Source organism: Furipterus horrens, unplaced genomic scaffold, assembly GCF_987537825.1.
Source record: "Furipterus horrens unplaced genomic scaffold, mFurHor1.1.pri manual_scaffold_16, whole genome shotgun sequence".
NCBI lineage: Eukaryota > Metazoa > Chordata > Mammalia > Chiroptera > Furipteridae > Furipterus > Furipterus horrens.
In genome coordinates this window covers 2,400,513-2,422,042 of record NW_028327186.1, presented here as the reverse complement: position 1 = coordinate 2,422,042, position 21,530 = coordinate 2,400,513, and the positions used below count along the sequence as shown (strand labels likewise).

Sequence of the window (21,530 nt, the reverse complement as noted above, 5' to 3'; positions counted from 1 at the left end):
TGGGGACCGGCCATTTCCAGCAGAAAGGAGTTTACAGTCAGGCCTGAACGGAAAGGCGGTGCTCACAGGTTGCCAGAGAGTCACCACTTTGACTTTTTGGAAGGCCTGGAGGAGGAGAGGCTGCTTCTTGGTGCCAAAAGGGCCGCCACCTCTTCTGTGCCCCATCCCCAGTGCGCCTGCCCCCTGGGGACAGCAGAGCTGGGCCACCTCCACAGCCCACGAGCTCAGTTCTGATGAGACAGAGCTCGCTCAGCCACGGAACACGTTTTCTTCTCAATTTATTAGAATTTCAAAGGAAGAAAAGGGAAAGACACTTGAGGAACTTCGTCTGTCAAAGTCCACACTGCGTGAGGAAGAAGGGCTCCTGTCCCCGAGAAAGAAACCCCAGATGTGGTGGCCGCTGTCTGCCCGCGCCGCGGGCTCTTTGCAAACACGGAACCACCAGGAAGGGAATTCACACACGCGGGTTGGGCAAAACCTTTTTATCTGCCTCACACAAATCTCTCACCCCCAACAGGTACAGCCCTTTTTTCTCAACTAGTAAGAGATACACAGGGTGTAGCAGAAGCAGGTTTACTGTTATAAGTACGTGAAACACAGAGTTTATGCTTGTGTGATTTTTACTTACTATTGTATTATTTTCCATACGAACAACTGTACGCCTACTTTTTCCACACACTGTATTTAGGGTAAGTTTCTTTTTTGCAAAGTAGTTTGCAAAATAATCTTGTGGGTGTTTGGGGGTGGTGGGGGTGATGAGGGTCATGTACCCAAGGTCCAGCCCCAGAGCCACGGGAGGCGACGCACTGAGGATTTTCACACCCAGAGGTGTGTCCCTTGGGGTGTGGCGAGGCCTGGTGTCACTACCAGAATTAGTAAGTTTAATCACTTTGGAAAACAGACTCAAACATTTCAGAACTCCTCCTGCGCTACCGAGAAAGAAAAAGTCCACAGTCACTTGGTGAGTATGAAGTATTCATTGACGAGGAAAAGGTGGAGTACCAAAATCCATGACCGACAGAAAAATGAAGCTCTCCAGGAAATAAGACAAGACATTTAGACGTTCCTGCTTTCTGAGGGGATCTGAACAAATAGCAAAAAGCATTTAAACCCCAAGAGCTTACAAGGGAGCCCCTTCCCACCCAAAGTCACCTTTCCGAGGGGACAGCTCTGTGACAAGGTCAGGCCACAAAATACTGCTCTGTGGAGTATTCTGAAAATCATATATAAAGAATTTCTACAGTACAAACTTGCTTTATAAAATTTCAGTGTCATGTATCATAAACCCTACAGAGAGCAGATACTTAAAAACACCTTCCTTTAACAATATATTATTAAAAAAAAAAATCATATACCCAGGTAATACAAATGCAGGAACTGTGAATTAAATGATGGGGGTGACCTCCACTCAGGTGTAGAAGTATCTGGGGTCCTTCTGAGAACTTGCTGTCGCTGGGAGACATGGATCTTCCTGGTCAGGGCCACTTGGCCAGGCCAGATGGGAAGGTCGGCCACACAACCGAGTCCAGGACGTGTCAGCAGGTAAGGCTCATGGCCATTCTAGAATTGGGACTGGTTTCCTTCCTTTTCTCCAGGGCCCATAATCCACTTCCCCTTCCCTGCTCCACAAAGGGTCCCCAAGTCACAGAAGGACATCAGGAGAGCTCTTGGCCCACATGTAAACAATGCAGTTTCTGTTAGTTCCTGCCCAGCTTGATAACGAATTTGGTCCAGGAAACCCCTCTCCAGGGGCCAGTCTACAGAGGGTTTCCGAGCCACAGGGAGGGGCTATTGGTGCACTGGACTGACAGCAGGCTCTCTCTCGTTTTAGCACTGGTTCAAGGGAGGATGGACCCAGACCTCTCACAAAAGGAAACAGCGCTTTGTAAACAAGTGGGCCGAGTCCTTGAGTGTCAGCCAGGAGCAGCACCCAGAGGTGCCCTGGTACGTGGAGCCAACTGGGAACCACACACAGAGAAGTCAGAGGCCTTCCATGTGGTGGGAGGAGCCTGTGGGATGGAAGGAGTCCAGAGTGGGAGGGGCCCACAGAGCAGGTGGAGCCCATAGGGTGGGAGGAGCCCAGAGTGGGAGGAGCCCCATGGTGGGAGGAGCCCACAGAGCAGGTGGAGCCTAGGGGATGGCCAGTGGCTGCTTCTCAGGCTCTTATTTATGGCACATTTGTAAGATGGGGCTGGAGTGGAGGTGACTCTGAAATTCAAGGTGATAGGCCAGGTCACCGTTATTTGCAAATACCTACAAATAACACTGCCTGATTTTGAAGGTTTTCCTCTTATTATAATGAATGGATTTTATTCTAAGTTTATCTTTAAAAACCACAACAACAAAAAAACCTGGCAGAGAGCATGAGAAAGATACAATATTTGCATAGCCAGTTTTGGAAATTTCTGACTGGCTCTTTTTACATTAAAAAATTAAAAAATAAGAATTTACTTTATGCCTCACTGACGGTGTGTGCGTATGGAGCTGGCTTCTGGATGCACAGCTGAGCGTTTCAAGGTTGGCAGCTCCAACCTTCCAAGACCGAGGAGAGCGAGCGGCGCCTACATGCTCTACACCCGTAGTAACACACTTCCTGTGGCCTCCCGGCTTTGGGTGGCAAAGCGGGACATGGGGTGTCAGTCCCAAAAGCTGCTACAGACCCTCTCATGAGAGATTTTTTAAAAAAACTAGTTTTTCTTTTTCTTTTTTTGTCCTGAGTAACAAAAGAAACCCCAGTAATATCAGGGATGTGGACGCTGGTAATTACCACACAGAAAATATTGTTTGGCATGAAAAGTAAAACTTCCAAAAAGCTTCTTAGAGATTCTGTTTCATGAATAGTTTTGCTTCATTTCAGGAACCAGTTATGGAAAATGTGAATAAGTTACCGAAAATGCCACGTGTCATGGAATAATTTTTAAAAAACAATAAGGAACTACTCACAGGAGATACTCAAATTAGTTTATTATAATTCTTCAAACAAGTAAAAAAAATCCCCTCCCTGTGTATGTATATATATATATAATTATTGTTATTATTATTTTTTTGCTGCTCTTTATGTCCCAGGGGGAAGCATCCTTTCTGGAGGAGAAGCTGGCTCCATGAAGAGATGGTCTACCTCCTACATTTCCTGAAGGTACACTCACAGCAAAGCTGGGTGCGTTCTCCTGTTTTAGGATTATCAGAGGCTCCCCTAAGGCTCTCACAGGTTTTAAAGTATCCTTTTGCTAGCGAGGATGTTCCCCATCTTCTTCGTATTTCTTGGAAACAAGAGCTCTCCTCAGTGAGGCAGGGCTAACTCCTCAGTGTCCTTGACCAGGAACGGTGACTTCCAGAGGTAATCTTGGAAAGAAGAGGCTGCATATTGCTGCGTAGAACAGGGTAACTAAGGACACATTTTTTTTTTTTTTCCTCAAGAAATGTAGGAGGCACCAAAAAAAGGGACCGCTCAGGGATGGGGCTGCCCCTTCCATGTGTTATGGAGCCACAGGCAGGGTGATCCCCAGCCTGTGGAGGGGACCCGCTCCCTCATGGGAGTGGCACCCCTGTACCTGGCCAAACCCAGACAGATGTGGGTGGGGTGGGGGGTGGGCTTCTTTCCCTTCGGAAAGAGGTGCAGCCGGGTTTCAAAGCAGCCTAGTGGGGGCTTACACAGTGACCAGAGGGTCAATTCCTCGCCTTTCTCCTGGGGCACCGGTGATCACTTCCTGGGGGGCCCTCCAGCGACAGTCCACTGTTGGAAAGGTCTTCCAAGGAGAAGTGTGAGCAGGCTGTCATCTTTGCTCATATGTGGGCAACTCCAAGTAGTGAGTTCAGAACCTTGCTTTTTGGACCCAGGGTGTCTTTGGAAAGCTCCTGTCACCTGAGCTGCCCGGCATCAAGGGCGGTCGCTACACCTCACTGCGCCCTGCGAGGTAGGTTATCCGGTGCCCATCCTACCGACGCCCGCGGCTTGGATGGCAGTGTCTGTTGCTCGAGCCGGGGCCCTGTGGGAGGAGGCTTTGCTTATGAGATGGAGCCATGTATGTTCCTAAAGGGACTCAGTGACCACCAGAGAGTCAGCGGGAGGCCACGTGCCTCTTCTCCTCCAGGGACCGGGAGCGGAAGCAGGTGGCGCCCACAGCAGGTGGGGCCACCGCAGTCCCGGGCCGAGTGTCTTTGCTTCAGAGTCCTGGGTGGTACCGAGCGCACACATGTGACCGCTGCATGGAAGAGGTCAGTCGCTGGATTAGGAAAAAAAAAAAAGCATGTAAAACACTCCCTTCTAAAAACAAAGGGCTGCAAATTTCTTTATTTTGGAACAAAAATACTCTTGCAATGGCTATGTGTTTCCACGGAACGAGGCAGATGCTAGCTAGCACACCCACTGCCGACAGTATGACTTGTTTCCTATCCGTCTACTACCTGAGTGGCATCAGTGTAGGTTCAGGCACCAGTAGGAACGTTTGACCAGACACGTACACGGCACTGACACAGGGGTCGCCGGCCTTCCGGGTGACCAGCGCACGTAAAAAAAAGACACCGACAGAATGGAAAGCAGTCCTTTCCTGGACGAGCCGCCGGGCGCGCGCTCAGGGCCGGGCCCCGCGCGCCTCGCGCCGCCGCCGCAGCTCCTCACGGTAGCAGTAGGAGCAGAAGTGCTCGGTCTCCGCGCGCCCGTAGAAGGCGCAGTTCTCCCGCTGGCAGCGCCGCTGCGCCGGGCCCGGCCCGCCGCGGCCACACTCACCGTTCCAGCGCGCGGTCGGCGCGTCGGCGTCCGCAAACTCCAGGCCGTCGCGCGCGGCCCCGAAGCCGTTGGTATAGGTCTGCGACTTGGGCTCGGCTGCGCCGGCTGTGCCGGCCGCGTTCGCCAAAGCTCCCGGCACGGCGCGCGCCAGTGACTCCACCGTGTTGACCGTGCGCAGGGCGGCGGCGCGCGCCGGGCTGTAGCTCTGCGATGACAGCGAGCGGTTCTGCTGCGGGTACGTGGCACACGGCCGCAGCGCGCCCATGGCCGGAGCGCATGTCTCGTCCCGCGCACCCGCCGACTGCACATGGATGACGCTCTGCCGCGCCGGGGGGCTGCGCCCTGGGGCCGATCCGCTGGCGCCCGCGCGCCGCGCGCCCCCGCTGCCGGGGCCCGGCGAGGCCGCGCCGCCTGCCGCTGCCCGCGCCGCCCGCGTGCCCGCCGCTGGCCCAGGGCTCGGGCGCTCCTTGAACTTGAGCACCAGCTGCGTGGGCGGCGCAGCCGCTGGGCTCGGCGAGGCTCGCTCGGAGCCCGGCGCGCTCTCGGCCTCGGGCCTGCGCGGCGGCCGCTTGGCTGTGGCAGTGGCGGCGGCGGCGGCGGCGGCGGCGGCGGCAGCGGCGGTGGCTGCATCGCGGCGCCGCTGCTCCTGCTCGGCGCTGAAGCGCTCCTGCGCGCTGGTCAGGTAGTAGCCGATCATTTCCTCGTGGAACTGGTGCCGGTGGCTGGTGAGCAGCAGGCCGGCGAAGATGAACTTGCGCTCGCCCTGCATAGCGGCGCGCAGGATGTTGAGGCTCAGCTTCACGTCCGTGCTGTACTTCCAGGAGTCGCCCCGCGGCCCGCCGCTCTTGTCCGCCGGCGACGCGCCCACTGCCTTGTCCGTGGGTGACGGCGTGGTCTTCTCTGACGGCGACGTGCTCGCAGACGCGCCCGACTCCTCCTTGCTGCCCTTGCGCGACTTGGCCTTCTTGTCCTTGGCGCGCTCGGGCGCGTCGCCGTTCTTGCCGTTGGCGGAGTTGGCGCGGCCCATCCTGCCGTGCACCAGGCCGCCCAGGCCGCCCATGTTTTTCTTCAGCTTGATGCCCAGTGTCTTGCTGAAGCTGCCCAGCTTGTTGGCCACGGAGTCCGTGCGGGTCTTGTCCTTGTCCTTGCGCTGCTTCTCCTTGTCCTTGTCCTTGCCGCTCTTGCCATTATTGCTGTTGGAATTGCTGCACACCGAGTCGCGGTCCGAGTCCAGGGAGTCGGCCAGAGACTGCACGTCCTCCCCCGCGGAGGCCGTTGGGGACTCTGGCTGCGCCAGAGGGGCCTATGGTGCGACAGGGAGGGTGGGGCAGGAGGGAGGTCAGAGATGAGCTGTCCCTACATGCGACCCACGAAGACAGACCCTGCCCCTGCCCCGCGCTGCTCTGTTGGGGCCCTGCAGCCAATCCCGATGGCCTCTGTGGCAAACGCAAGGTGCTGATAGCCTGGAGCCCTGAGCCAGGTCCTTTGGGCTCTGAGCCCCAGAGCCTCTTCAGAGAGGGTTCCCTGCCCAGACTCAGGCCTTGCAGCCCTGGTGAGGCTGCTGCCTGCCAGGCATAGGGGGACCAGGTCCCAGGCCAGCCTCTTTGTGGAGACAGAGGCCATCCAGGGAGGTGACACCTCACCTGCACCTTAGGTATCTGTCTCTCCTACAAAGGCATCTTTCCTGTTCACTCCAGGCAGGGGACTGTGACCTTGCCCTCAGAACCTCACTCTTCGGTCTTGGAACAAACATGCCCCCCACTCAGCGATGGCCAATCACTTGCCGATTCCTTTCTCAGATGGGCAGTGTGGCATGCTAAGCTGAGAAGGATTTTGAAATAGGACCTGGGCTCAACAGGAAAGACATTACCATTGCCTGAAAAGGCCCCTGGCCCGGGGCTGGGGCGAGAGTGGGGAGGAAGCCCCTTTGCGGGGACCCTGGAGGAGGACCCCCGGGCAGCCAGTCAGGATGAGGGGACAAGGCCAGGACCAGTCCCGGGGCAGGTGAGAACCTGGGAAAGGTGAGAGGGTGCCGAGGACAGCAGCAGCTACTGCTGCCTTTCGGAGGCTCCCGCTTGGGTGAGGGGAGGATTCTGCCTGAGCGTTGCTGGGTGAAGGCCTGCGCCAGTGGCCGGGTGTGCAGGAACTGGTGCTCCTGCCTGACCAGCTGGGCTTTCCTGGCTCGGGGGCAGAAGCCCGCAAGGAGGACCACTGCTCCCCATTTTAGTTGTGCTCCTGCTCAGAAACCAGGTCCAAGAGAGGGGTAAACCTCCTGCAGCCAGGTCACTGAGGGCAAGGGCAGTGGGACCAGCCCTCACCGCTCCCAGCGGGAAATTCCTTCCTCCCCTTCCTGTCCTGTCTGGGGTCTGGAAGTAGCTGGAGGTCTCACGCAGAGAGTGATTCGCTGGCAGAGGCAAGTGTAGTTGGTCAGCTGGGACCACGGTGAGCAAGGAGCCCTGGCCCGGGGCCCGAGGGCTGTCTGCCTGGGTCCGCATCTGATGTGGGAGCCACCAAGGCCTGGCAGGGGCCCTGCTCACAGCAGAATGGAGCTGGGCCACAGCCCAAGAGCCGCCTGCTTCTAGGTCTAGAGCCGCTGCCTTCACCCCCTCCTAGGTGCTGGGAAGGAACATCCATAGCGGGGGCGGGGGGAGCTACTGTGGGCACCTGATGGCAGGCACGGACTGTCAACGTGTGCCACGCCTGCCTTTGTGGCTCTGTTAAGATTAAACACAGGTAAAGGCTGAAGTACAGAAGCACCGAGTCCTCACTCTGCCCTTAACATCAGTCCCACTTCATGGCTACGTACACCGACGTCTGCAGAGGACCGGTTATTTACAAGCTTTTTAATGTTTTTAAAAAACAAATCCCTTTCCTTGGGAATTCCCTACTGAGCTGACAAAACATCAGTCAGATACGCAGCATCTGGAAGCAGGGGAGAGATGGAGGTGGGCAGAGGACTCCGGGGCCGGGTTCCCTGGCTTTTCCAGGGACCCACGAGCAGTTTATAATTAGTTCCGCACGGCGGCAGCACAGGGTGTTCCGATCTCCACAGAGATAGCCTGTGTTGGGACTTGCCCACGGTTTGTTTTCTGAGTGGGCGTGTTTATTCCTCTCCTGGAGAAAATAGGGGACAAAACACCCCGTAGCAGGCATGTGTGTCTGCGTACACACACGCAAGCTCCTGCGTGCTCACAGTCACCAGGGAACCTGGGGCTTCATCCTGCCAGAACCTTGGAGGCTGGGCCTTGTGCAGGGCTGGGGCCTGGGGATTGGGTCCCCGGTGCAGCCCCTCCCCGGGACCCTGCGTTAGGGACGCGGCGCCTGGCCTGCCAGGCTCCCAGCCCCCGCGGTCGCATTCCCAGCCCATGGCGTCAGACTCACCCGGGTCTCCGAGGGGATCCGGATCCACGTCACATTCATGTAGCTGTGCAGAAGGTTCAGCTTGGCTTCCAGTGACAGGATCAGGCTGGCGAGAGAGGACACCCAGTACAACCCGCCCTCCCGCCTGCCAGATGTCGGGGGAGGGGCAGCGGCTGGGGCAGGGGAGGCCGGGAGGGCGGGGGCTTACTGGGCCAGCCGGGCATTGTCCTTGTCGTCCTTCCCCCACTCCCAGTCCTTCCCGGGGTCCACCGCGAAGTGCAGGGGCAGCAGCTTGTGCTCCGAATCCGTCAGGGGGATCACGGCTGGAAAAGAAGAGAGTGTCGTGGTGCCAGGCGGGCCACGGCTGCCGGGAGGCTGCGATCTCCCCAGCAACTCCAGGGGGAACAGGAGAGGGAATGCCAAGGCCAGGTGTCCCCGTGGTTAAGTCAAGCCACAGGGGACCCACACAGCATCTGTGCCAGCTGGAGCGTCGAAATCCCAGGACTCCAGCACCGGGTTCCCTCGCTTTTCCAGGGCCCCGCACAGTTTATAATTAATTCCACTCCCCCGCAGCACAGGGTGTTCTGATCTCCCCAGAGATAGTCTGTGTTGGGACTTGCCCACGGTTTGTTGTCTGAGGGGCCCTGTTTATTCCTCTCCTGGGGAGCACAGGGAACACCACCTCCCCTGGCAGGACTGTGCACTTGCGCCCACACACACATGCACCACTCCTGACAGAGATGTCGTTCTTGAGGTGGGTCTGAAGAGGAGTTGCAGCCATCCCCGGGAATCTGCTGAGGATTTGGGTCTGTCAGCAGACAGGAAAAGGCTATTGCTGGTCCTGTTATGTCTGAGGAAAGACCCAGGTGGACTCAGCACACTGTATAAAGTCACCTAGAAGGTCAAGGTGGTCTGCTGCCCAGCCCTCCCCTTCCTCCCAGAGAAGGTCCCAGGCTGCCTGTGCTTCTTATATGTGACTTCATTCAAGTCTGTCACTGCAGGGGACCCGTGGTGGTGGTGGCTGCTCAGAGAGCGCTCAGGGGCCATGGACCCAGGGACCCTGCCTACAGCAGGGAGCTCACATGCGGTGTTGGGGCAGCATGAGCCGGTGACCAACATGTCATGTGTCGGGGTGATGGGCACCCGCAGGGCAAACAGCAGGCTGTGGGAGGCTGGCTGGGGAGGGGACTTTGGCGGAGGTGACAGGCAGTTGGAGACTTCAGTAAAGACCGACAGGGGAGGGACTGATTCATCACAAGCCCTCCTGAGTGGCACCCGAAGCTGGGGGGAGTGTCGACCGCCTCCACCCAGAAAGGCTGGGTGGAGTGGGGTGTGTGCAGGTTTGCCTGGGATCTGCTGGGAGCTTGGGAGCAGCTGTAGGCACAATGAGAATGGCTCCCCAGTGACAAGCCCCTCCCATTGTCAGAGCGGGGAGCAGGGACCCGGAGCGGGAAGGAGGGAGACAGCCTCCTGCTGCGCCCCACTGTGAGCAGCACTGCCAGGGCCTGGGGCCGGGGAGCGGCTACCTGGCTTCGTGTTTGGGTCTGCCTGGTGGGGACAGTCCTGTAGGGGCGCCTGCCCGTACAGACGTGGGGGTGGCCGCCCGTGGGTGCAGCAGAAGCCCCCTGTGCTGAGGCCTCTGCCAGGGCTCTCCCTCGGCCGTGCCACCAGCCTGGGAAGCCGGTGTGGCTGCCCCCTTTACAGGTGGGAAGAGGGCTGAGACTGACAGCCCTGGGCCCGGGCTCCCTCTTGCTGGCTATTCCTCGCCCCACGACAGGGCAAAGCCCTGCGCAGGAGGGCCTCTCTCCTGCCCCCTGCCCTCACGGCCAGATGTGGCCCAGGCCCTCGGTGCTTCCCACAGCCTGTTTTCCTTTGGCACCAAGAGCCTGGGGGGTGGGTGAGCCCCCACGTACCACGCCTGCCCTGGGCCTGCCTCCTCCTCCTCCTCCTCACCCCACTCCTGGCAGGTGCTGGCCCTGCACCAGGTGCCACTCCCCTTCCCGATGTCCTGGCAAGGGTGCAAGGGCGAGAACAAAAGGCAAACAAACAGAATCTAAGACTGAACGCCATTCAGTGATCATCAGATTGACTCAACACTGGCCCCCAGTGTTGCTGAGAAGACGTGCACGCAAGTCGTCCCCACCCAGGAGAGGGGAACACAGCTTTGCTGGGGTTTCCATTTCCAGCCTGGCTGGCCCGGGCAGTTCCGGGCTCCGGCTGGGAGAGGTCGCGGCGGCTCAGTCCGCTCGGATGAGGCCGCCCCGCACGGGCCACCCTTCCGGGGCTGAGCTGCAGGAGGTCACACCGGAGAGGGCTGCAGGCCGGCTCAGGACTGGCCTCCCTTGGGCCACTCCCAGGAGCCTGTTCCGAGGTTCCACGTGTCACCACGGCAACAGGGGTCGGTTGGCCTGGCTTCCCACTTACAGGCGGGGCCAGGGCCCTAGAAGACCCTCCCTGGGCACTCGCTAGGGCAGCTCAGCTCCCTGGAATCCTCGGCAAAGGTCCCAATGCCAGCCCCACCCCAGACGGCCAGACTAGTGTTTGGGAAAAGGATCCAAGGACTACATTGTAAACAGACACCCCTCTTGGTTCTTAAAAGCAGGAAAACCTGGAAACAGTTGTTCTAGAACAATAATCTGGTCAAAGCAGTTTCTGTGGGTTACAAACCGTGGTTACCTTCCACGCCCGCCACACTGAGGACGGAAAAGGTGCCTGGGTGCCCCCCACCCCCCGGGATGTGAGCGGGGGTGGGCAGCGTCCCCCCTCCCCCATCCCCCATGATGTGCCTGCTGAAGGTGGCAGGAGTGGCTCCTGACTCCACCCTGGGAGGAGATAAACCCCTCGGCCTCACCTCCCTACCCTGGACTCCTGGGCTGCCCCACCCCTTCCGAGTGGAAGACTGGTGTCACCCGGAGGTGCCAGCACCTGACAGCCTAGTGGAGCCTGGCAGCCTCAGCCTGGGTCTTAGGGAGGGGAGGGGAGGCCAGGCACTGGGCGAGGCAAGCAGGAGACACGAGGCAGGCGTCTCCTCTGCAGAGGACACAGCTGGGGCCGCAGGGAACCCAGCACGGAGCTGTCCACGCCAGGAAGGCTCCCAGAACGGTCCTTCCTGCCAGCGACAGCGGCCGCGGGCGCCTCTGCTTCGCGCCTCACACGGGGACCCCTCCCGTGGGAAACCTGGCCTCCTCGGGAGACGTGCGGCAGGGCGCGCCCTCTGCTGGCAAAACTTGGGAATAGCAAATGCCTTTCCAAACAGGAGTGCAAGCGTCTTAGTCTATTTTTTTAACTTAAGTTTGGTTTGTATACAATCTTATATTGGTCATATTAGTTTCATCTGTTTAAGGAGGGGATGAGAGGAAGAGAGAGGGAGCGAAACATCTATGTGAGAGGCAAACATCTCTCAGTTGTGTGGATCGAACCTGCAACCCAGGCTTGTGCCCTGACTGGGAAACGAACCTGCGACCTTTTGGTTTACAGGATGATGCTCCAACTGACTGAGCCGCACCTCCCAGAGCTCACTTTCTTTTTAAATTTTGGAAAGACTCCTGTCTTTTAACCTGAAAATTTATAGGCACCGTCTGAAACTGGTCTGGATATATTGCAAGTACTCACTTTCCAGAAAAGAACGGAGATTTCTGGTTTCTGCCCGGGCTGTGACGGACTGGGAGACCACTGAACTATGGTCACTACAGCCACAGAAGCTGGACAAACCGCACATTCACACAAGGCCCTGCAACCCTCAGCGAGCTGACTCAGAGGGGTGCCCGCTGGCCCACACGCTAAGGGAAGAGGCACCTCCGAGGAGAGACGGACTTGAACTCAATGGGGCAGGCTCAGTGGGACCCCAGGAAGAAAAACTCGCCTCAGATTGTTAACAAATGGGTAATGAAAGAGGGTAGTGCAGCGAGAGAACACAGAACCGGAGGGACTGCTGCGAGTGGGAACTCTGATGATTAATTTTATGTGTCAACTTGCCTGGCCTAAGGGACGCCCAGATAGCTGGTAAAACGTTATGTCTGGGTGTGTCTGCGAGGCATTTCCAGAAGAGATTAGCTTTCCAATTCACAGACAGTGTAAAAAAGATCGCTTCTCAGGCCTGTGAGTGGGCCCCAGCCAATCCTTCGAGGGCTTGGAAACAGTGGAAAGGCAGAGGAAGGGGGGTGTGCTTGCTCTCCTCGAGCTGGGACAGCTCTCCAGCCTGGCAACTACTGCTCCCTGGGCCTTTGAACTTGGACTGAGTCATACCCCCACTCTCCTGGTTCTCCAGCTCACGGCCCACAGGCAGACACAGGACTTCTCGGCCCCCATACCACGGGAGTCAATCCCTGTGACGAATCCTCCATCACCTGGGTCTCTATCCTATTGGTTCCATTTCTGAGACGCTTCCTAATGGACCCGCTGACCTGTTCCCCATCTTTCTAGCTTTGCCACTTCAAGGATGTACCCAGAATCATGCAGGCTGCAATGCTGGGGACTGGCTTTGCCATTCGGCATCATCCCCTTGACATCCACCCGAGAAATCGCGGGTGTCACACTGACTCCCTTTTACGGCTGAGCATAATTTATGGTCTGCAATGTTTCGTTTGCTGAGCTGTTCACCCGGAGACACCAGCTCTCGCAGACCAAGCCGCTATAGATGCGCGTGGATGGGCTTCTGCGTTCGCCTGCCTTTCCATTCCCCAGGAGCCCATGGCTGGCTCTTGCGCTGAGGGATGTTTCGTTTTATAGGAGACTGACCAACAGCTGTCCAGCGCGGCCGCACTGTCTTACACGCCCAGCGGCCGTGTCTGCGTGAGCCGGCGCCTCCACGTCCTCACTGGCGTTTGGTGTGGCCACTTTCTAAGCTCTCAGTCCTCTGCTGGGCGTGCAGACTGGGTAGAGCCATGGCCCCCGCACTGGCCCGCAGGCCGGAAGCAGCATTGGAGCCTCCTGCCACCCATGCTCTTCAGGATGTGCCTTCATCTGGGGGCTTGTATCAGCTTTCTGTGAGGGCCCGTCTTCCGTGGCATCATGACGGCTGAGCAGAGAGGCTGAGTGTGTTCCTTGGGGGCCTCCCGACATCCTCTCAGCTCCCACCCGGGACCCCCAGCTGCTGCATTGCTAGGGTCCACTAATGCAGAAAGGCCCCCACAGGCAGATGCCCCAGAGGAGCCCTGGGGTTGGCTTCCTCTGGAGACAGCACCCTGGGCGGCGTCTGATCTGCCCCACCCACCGCAGGCCCTCGGGGGGGACGCTGGGCCCTAATGGCCGCCAGGAAGGGGGCTACTCAAGGCCTTCAGGTTTATTTTTAGAGCAACGTTTAAGGATCAGGAGACCAGCCGGGCTTAGGGACAGGAAATACCCTGTCCTAGCGCTTACCAGCGAGGCCCCGGAGGACTTGAGTGCCTGGAGGGACCACCCTGGGACTGTCACTTTATAATTAAGTCCTTGAGCCTGTCAAACGAGAATTGACCCCGTATGGACACTGGGCAGGCAGGAAAGAAAGGGACAGAGGAGAGGACAAGGAGGGGTGAGGAGGATAAGGAGGAAGGGAGGTGTGTGCTGCTGCAGCTGCTGACAGATAGGGTCAGGCTGGGGGCCGCGTGGCGCTACGCACATTCCTACAGTGCATGCCCGCTCAGCCACGCCAGGGACACCCTCAGCAGCCCAGAACCGGGCTCAGGCCCGTCCTGCCCCCTGGCACCCACCTCCCGATATCACGTGAAGCCTCCAAAACTACTTCTAAGCTGCTTCTCTCTTGCATCTGTTTGTCTGTCTGTTCTTCTGAATTGAAGTAACCTCTCCCCTCCTGAATGGAGCTCATGCCTGCCCGGGGTGGTGCATCCTGCCTGGTATAGGGTGGCTTGTGGGGTTGCCTGTGCCCCCCTCAGGGTGGTACAGTCCCCCCAAGGCAGGGATGCTGACACCTTTGGGTCCCTCAAACCTGATGCACCAGGTGTTAACACACAGTCACTGAACTCATCCTTGACGGCCCCCCACGCACTTTGTTATTTTCAGTGACGACATCCACGCACAGCTCACGGGGTCTGCTTCCCAGGGGGCGCCGGGGCCCCCGCCCTGCCCTGCGCATCTCCCCGTCCCAGGCGCGGCGGGCGTACCTTGTTCCCTTTGCTGGTCCCTCTGCTCCATGGACACCAGGGCAGAGAAGTGCGCTTGGTCGTAGGCCAGCACCAGAGGCGAGCAGTGGCACCTGTTGGGGGGCACCTCCAAGGGCAGGTAAATCCCTCCGAACGGGATCGGGGCGAAGGCTGCAGACACAGACCAGCGTGAGGGTGTGCGGGGCCGGCGGGGACGCGGACGGCGGGGGCGAGGTGGACCTGTTCCTCCCGGGCCTTAGTCAAGGGGCTTCAGTCTCCTGCCTGTCAGGGGGACGGCGGTGCCCACCCCGGGGGTTACGGTGAGGGCTGAGGGAGAGGCAGGTGCGGGGGGAGGGAAGGCAGCCCCTTCTGTCCTTTCCACCCCAGCCCCACATGCTGACTTCACGCTTTCTGCCTCCCTTTTTCCTCTTTAACACACTGTGGCCTGAAGAGGGGCGGGAGGGGACGGAGTGGCTGAGGGCCCCTGGGACCGGGCCCGCATCAGCTGCGTGGGTGTGGGCTGGCTGCCTCTCTGAGGGCTCCGGAGGGCACCAGGACCACCCAGGGTTTAGTCACCGCCCTCACTGGGCCAGATGTCACCTGCTAGGGACACCCCGGGCGAACGAAAGGCCCAGAGCAGTCGTCCTGTCCTTGGGGAGGAGACAGAGCATGCGGAGTGGAGGAGATGGGGGTGGCGGTGGGGACGACGTGATCCCTGTCCCTGCAGGGCACGGCTCGCTGGCCTCCGGGGTGCTCCGCCCCCCTTGCCTGCCTCCTGCTCAGCTGGGGCGTCTCGCTTTGGCCAGTTCTATTCTGTGCAGACTTACCTTCTCCGCCGGAATCCCGCAGCATCGTATCTGCTACGACCACGATGGGCCTTCGCAGGATGTGGGCCAGCACGAAGACGTGGAACTCCTCGAGGCTCTCGTACACGGGGTCCTCAGAGTTGTCCACGCTGGGGGCAAGGCAAAGCAAGGGGGCGCTGTCACGGGGCCGACTGAGGGGCGCGGGGGCTGAAGACAAGACAGGTCCCTCCGCTGGGGCCTCCATGGGCCTCGGCCAGCATGGCCGCCAGAGGCCGCCTTCCTCCCACGCGGCCCACCGATGACAACCGCAGAACTCCCCCATCCGTGTTGGTGGTCTCAGGAGTCGGGTCCCGCTGGTGACAGAGGCAGCCCACTCAGCGCGTGTGGGAATGTGGGGGCCACAGGCAGGGAGGCTTTCCTTTGGTCCTAGCACTTCGGCCGAAGTCTCACCCATGAGGGCGCTGGGAAGCCCGGGTGCGTCTGGCGGGCTGGTGGGGCCCCCGGCTACCACGGTCCGAGGGGCTTCCTAGGAAACACGCCCATGGGCGAGGGTGGCGGGAAGGCCTCCTGGATTTCAGTCCTCAGAGCAGAAAGGCAGGAGTGACTAAGTGTCCACCCCAGGCTGCTCGGACCGCCCCCAGCCCGTGCCCGCGTATCAATCCCAGGCTCAGGGAGAGAGCAGGCTCCACAAACTGCTGTCACCATGACGCTGCGACATGTGGGCAGAAGGCTGTGGCCTTGATGCCCCCCAACAACCAGGCACCCCAAAGGGAAGAAACATCGCGAGGCGAGAGAGAGCCAGTGCGCACGGCTTGATGAGGCCTTTGTGCATCTGCGGTGCCGGCCAAGGTGCACCTGGGCTTTCACCCAGGCACTCTGGTGGGGGGACCCAGAATTAACTGACGGAGGTCCCTGAGGACTGGGGGCGGGGGTCAGAGGCAGCAGGTGAGGCCCTGCTTGAGAGTATGGGTGGGTGCCTTGGGGACACAGCCCTGCACACACAGCCTAGAGCCAAGGACTTGAATCCCTTCGGAACAAAGGCGCAATGGCCAGCCAGGCCACAGTGCAAGCAGCCGCTGCCCACGGGCACCCCTCCTTCCTGGGGGCTCCTCAGTGTCAAAATCCACGCTCTCCCGTGTTTGGCTGAGACTTTCTCTAGCAGTGACAACTTGGACCTCAGCTTCAAAAATTATAAACCAGCCCTGGCTGGGTTGCTCAGTTGGTTAGACTGTCATCCTGATACATCAAGGTTGCAGGTTTGATCCCTGGTCAGGGCACATACAGGAATCACCCAATGAATGTCCAAATAAATGGAACAAGAAAGCAATGTTTCTTTTTTTCTCAATTTCTCTCTCTTCCCCCTCTTCTCTCCCTTCCTCTCTTTCTCTCTAAAAATGAATTAAAAAAAAAAAAAAAAAAAGTCTGACCCAAAGGCCCTGTGGCTGCACCCATTCCCAAGCTGGAACATTCCAGCTGTGAATGCAGAAATGAGCTCCTGCCCACACGCGCACAGCGGCAGCGCCCCTCTGCCAGGAACACACGTGGCATGCCCAGGGCCCGCCTGGGAGACGCCGGGCCCGCCTCATGAGCTTCTGCCCTCTCTGTGCCTTCCCGAAGCCAGGAAGTAGGTATTTAGTTGAGAAAAACCTGAAACGTGGCAGCCCGAGGCGTCAGAGCCCGGTGAGCAGGAAGGACCACGGCTGCACGCTACGTCCAAAGCCTGGCTGCGTCCTGGGCGTCCCCCCACCCTGTTGCCACCCGTGACGTGGCGTGATGAGGGCCAAGGAACACGCGGCGCAGCCAGTGTGAGCTGGTGCCTCTCCCTGCGACAGGCCTGTGGGGCTGCGGATACTCCCCAAGGATCAAGAAGGCGTCCAGCAGCTGCCCACAACCTGCCTGCGTGTCCTTGAGTCAATCTACCATCTGGAGGCGGGGGGTTCTCTGTCCTCCGATCTCGGGGCCCCGCGTGCTCCCTGACACCACTGCTGAGGGGCCGGGGGCAGCACTCACCCGCCGCCCGTGCCGCCGTTCTTGCTGAAGTGCGTGCGCGGCTCACTGGAAGCCAGCTTCAGCAGCTCCGTCCACTCCCGCTCCCACTCCTCCTCCGTGTACACCAGCCCTGACTGGCACAAGGGACGTGCGTCAGGAGGGGGCCCCTCCGCCTCCCCCGCCGAGTCAGCCCCACCAGGACCCGGGTCGGGCCGCCGACTGTCCCCGTTTGCTATGGATGATATTTTCAGAACCCTCAGTCTCTACTCTCAATGCTGCTGGGCACCCACCCAGCACCAAGGGTCACTCCCAGGGGCCACCTGTACACGCGTCAGGCCCGGGGCGACCATGCAGTAGTCTAAAGGGTTTCCATCAGATGGCCGGCAGAGCCCTCTTCCATGTGGACAGGACTGGGAGCCGGACCGAGTATAGTGGGGCCTGGGGCTGTGGGCCGGGCCGGTGTCCCCCTGTGGCTGCACCCGACCTTCAGGCCGCCACCAGCAGGGACCTTTAAGAGTGAAGGTGGCTGGTTTTCATAATCAGGCGGGGTGAGTGGGCGCTAGGGTCTGAGCTCCCCTGCCTGACCTCACAGATGGACTTGGCCTTGGGGCAGAGCTCCAGTCTCGCCACAGCCCATGGGTGTGCCTGGTGGGGTCCTGCTCTGGGCACACCAGCGGGCACCCACCTCCTTGTTCTGCTGCGTCTGCTGCCACCTCCACCTCCGCTTCAGGGCCTCCCTCTCGGCCCCTGTCCTCATCATGGTGTAGAGGGCTTTCCGCAAAACCAGGTCCCGGTCGTGGAAGCCCCACATCCCTGTAGCAGGGAGTAGAGACAGGACTGAGGAGTGGGACAGGCGGGCGGCGACTCACGCCTCCCGTGTCTGTGAGCACAAAGCTAACTCCCCAAGTCACTGCAGGGCTCACGAGCAGCCAGCACCGCCCGTCTGCTCTTGTCCTGATGTTTCCTGGACATGCAAGCAGGCTGATGAAGGAGCACGTCCCCTTCTTAGCAAAACAACAGTGAGCGACACTGGGCGATGCCTCTCTGGGACCCGTGGCAAGCCACTCTCAGTCCCTCAGGTCTGCTTTGAGGGACCTATCGTTCACTGTGCAGGTCTTGGGTTTGAGAGAGAGAGATAGCCTGTGGGGACATGTTGATGACCTGTCTCATGTGGGACCCCAAATTGGGTTCAGAGTCAGACCCTGGCTCCATCTAGGGTCAGCCCACAGCCCCAGTGCATCGCACTGTCCTGAGAAGCAGAGCGGGTGCCACCACGCCCTGCGGGCCGGGAGACAGCCTGCTGCCCGGGAGAAGGGGAGGGTGATGAAGACCAGGCGGGCGAGGCCACAGTGGCGTGTAGCCTCCATGCTGCTGGTGGGGACAGAGCCCACAGGCTCTGAAGGACAAAGGCACCACACACCCGAGACCCTGCCATGGGGCTGCAGGTGGACACATGGGGGTGTTTCTCCTTTGTGTTCTTTCCCCAGGTTTTGTACAGAACAAGGTGAGACGTGTCCCGTGACGGGGGAATATTAATGCATGATGATGAAACAGGATGCAGCTGCTAAACACGTGCTTTTGAAGAATAATCGCATGGAAAATTCACAATAGGATTTTAGGGGGAAAAGGCTGGGTTCCAAGCTGTGAACACAGTGAGATAATAATTCCACTGGAAAAATAGAAAGAAGACTAGAAGGCAATATACCAACACATTCAAGGCAGCCATCGCCGGGCGGTGGGAGTGTTGATTTTTGTGTTTTTACTGTGATTAATGTGCAATCCTTTTACAATGGCAACAGACAGATAGAAATGTGTTAGTTTTGAAATGAAACTGAGCAGGTAGGTGGTGCCTTAGTCTCCCCACAGCCCCCCCAAATCCCGTGCAATGTGGGCTGTTCCCCGGTTCTTGGGCCCCTGCTCCTCTGAGCCTCCCATAGCCCTCCCAGACCCTGTGTGTCCCCACTAAGTCCTCTCAGCCCACCTCCTGCTGCACAGGCCTTGCTGCAGGTCTGACGGGAGGTCTGGGGCCCGTCCTTGCTTGGGGTCACCGTGGTGGCTATGGCTGCCTGGGCAGGTGAGTTTAAGAACAGGACCCTCTTCTTGCCTGAGGGTCCTGTCCCTGGACAGAGAGACCCTGCACTTCAGGAAAGGTGAGTACAGTGGGCCCTGATGCCACAGTTCCTGGCGTGAATGCCGTCCTGCCTACCAACCCTGACTGGCCCTTACGTACGTAAGGCTGGGCCTGCAAGGGAGAGCTGAGCTTCCAGAAAGTCTGTGCCCCTGCTGGTGTGGCTCTTGGCTACCAGGAAGCTCACATCTCCGCTAGAGAAGCTGCTCACCTCTCTGCTGTATATGCTGACGGAGCTGATTATCCTGCAGCGCCTATGTCTGTCTGTCTGCCAGTCCACGTGCATTGACTGCAGTCAATATAGTGGCCCTGAACCTATTCAACATAGGCACTCCTCCTCAAACTTCCTGTGTGAGCCCAATTGAATTCAGCCCTGCCTCCATGTGCCCTATGAATCCTGCCTTTATGCCTTATCCATGTGGTCTTTCGAGTTCTTCAAGTCTCAGTAAAAAAAAGCACCAAAAAAACAAAAAACCCACCTCCTCCAGGAAGTCCCCTTTGATTTCCCTAGATCACCCCTGCTATTCCCCATCCCTGCAGCTCCACCTAGGCCTCCTTCTATTATGATAGGTCTTTTCTCATGTGTTTTCTATGTTTACCCCACTCCCCAAAGCCTGCCAGGTACTTGACAAAAAGAGCCAGGACTGCTAGGACATACATCTGTCCTTTGCCAGTGCCCAGAGCAGGCCTGAGCGCAGCCACCCTCTGCCTACGCCGCGGAGCTTACCCAGGGAGGCAGCATGTAAAAGACAGTTCCCGTCCCCTGTCGTGGCCAAAGGAAGAAGCCGCTTACAGCTCGTGCACACGGCGGACCACCAGTTCAGGCGACCTGGAACAGAAGATCACTTTATTTTATTTATTTATTACAAGGTTACTTAATTTTAATTTTATTTTATTAATCTGTTTTTAGGGAGGGGAAAGGAGAAAGAGAGGGAGAGAAACATCACTGTGTGGTTGCCTCTCACTCGCCCCCCTAAGTGGGAACCTGATGTACAACCTAGTCATGTGCCCTGACTGGGAATCGAACCAGCGACACTCAGCTCGCAGGCCGCTGCTCAATCCACTGAGCCACAGCAGCCAGGGCTCAGAAGGTCACTTTAGAGCCGAGTCCCACAGTAGGCGGGACCACTGTGAGCGCAGTTGCTAAGTCAGCACAAACAGCAGCAGGTGACTTGCTGGAGGGTTTTTGCGAACCTCAGTGGGAAGGTAGAGCATTATGTCTACTTTTTAGTAAATGACATAGAGATTTTTTTTCTTTCTAAGATATGAGATGGTCAAATCCTCCCATAAATTAGCAAGAGGACTAAAAAACTCAACACTGAAGCCTTCTCTCCTTGAATCTGGGGACATACTTTACACAAAATGCAAACTGTCTCCTATGTAATGTCCTTTAACGCAGGAGATGCAGGTGGCCTCAGGGGCAGGGCACCGTCTCCCACGTGTGTGTCCGAGAAGCCCCCCGACGTGTGATTCTGTGAGGATCTATAACGCAGGCGATGCTAAGTGAGACAGGTATTGTCTCTGTCTCAGGATGAACAAACATCCGTTTTAGACACTGGTTTTGCGCTCAGTATTTTATCCAAAGAAGACAAGTTTGGCTTGCCCCGCACCCCTTCCTCATCAGGGTGTCAGGAGAAACCTTAAGGGGAAGGAGACTGAAGCCTCGCCGGGCCCCTGAGCAGCAGGCCCGGGGGGCCCTTTGGGGAGTGGCGCGCCTCACCAGCCTGCTCCAGGGCCACCATGGTCGCCTGCTCGATCAGGTCCCGTTCGATGAAGCTCCGGAAGTCCTCACTGTACACGCTCAGGTCGGGCAGCTGGAACGTGTAGATGGGCATCTCCAGGGGGAACTGCTCACTGCTGCACTCGCCTGCCACGTGCGACCGGGCCAGGGAGACGATGGCGGAGCTGGCGTGGGAGATGCCCCGGGAAAGGCGCTTTTCTGCGGGGGCGGGGAAGACAAGAGACGCCCACGCAGCCGGGGTAAGGGGGCTGAGCGAACAGAAACAGGGACAACGTCCACTCACAATAGTTCAGGGGTTTACCGGGTGCAACAGGAGGCAAGCAGAATTCATTGTGTAAATATTAAGAATATTAAATTACTTCAGACGCTATGATTATATATGTACAAAACCCAAGTGATTCGAAGAGTCTTAATAAGGGAATTAATAACACAAGTATTAATAGGCAAAGGTATGCAATGACTAGATAAAAGATAAAGATGCAGAAAATAAGTTACTTTTCTCGATGCCCAAAGACTTAGCAGAATCTGAATAAATGGAGAGGCACGTGCAAAGTTCTTGGATAGGAATGCAGTACCACAATATGTCAATTATTCCTAAAATAAAGAAAAATCCAATCCAATTCCAATCAGAATTCTAATTCTAAGGCTTATATGGCAGAATAAATATCCGAAAATAGTGAAAAGATTTTTGGAAAAGAATAGC

At 57.9% G+C, this 21,530-nt stretch overlaps 1 protein-coding gene across 1 annotated transcript in view; it reads right to left on the bottom strand.

The window, feature by feature from the left end:
• Positions 1–4,233: 4,233 nt before the first annotated feature.
• OTUD7A (OTU deubiquitinase 7A) overlaps positions 4,234–21,530 on the bottom strand; it is a 102,535-nt gene continuing 85,238 nt past the window's right edge. Inside the window, exons 6-14 of the mRNA XM_090263690.1 lie at positions 20,807–21,025; positions 19,814–19,915; positions 17,644–17,771; positions 16,980–17,092; positions 14,991–15,118; positions 14,185–14,334; positions 8,295–8,409; positions 8,108–8,192; positions 4,234–6,029 (exon numbers count right to left, since the gene is read on the bottom strand). Coding sequence (XP_090119816.1) covers positions 4,572–6,029; positions 8,108–8,192; positions 8,295–8,409; positions 14,185–14,334; positions 14,991–15,118; positions 16,980–17,092; positions 17,644–17,771; positions 19,814–19,915; positions 20,807–21,025 — 2,498 coding nt within the window. The 3' untranslated portion in view covers positions 4,234–4,571. The remainder of the gene's footprint in view (positions 6,030–8,107; positions 8,193–8,294; positions 8,410–14,184; positions 14,335–14,990; positions 15,119–16,979; positions 17,093–17,643; positions 17,772–19,813; positions 19,916–20,806; positions 21,026–21,530) is intronic.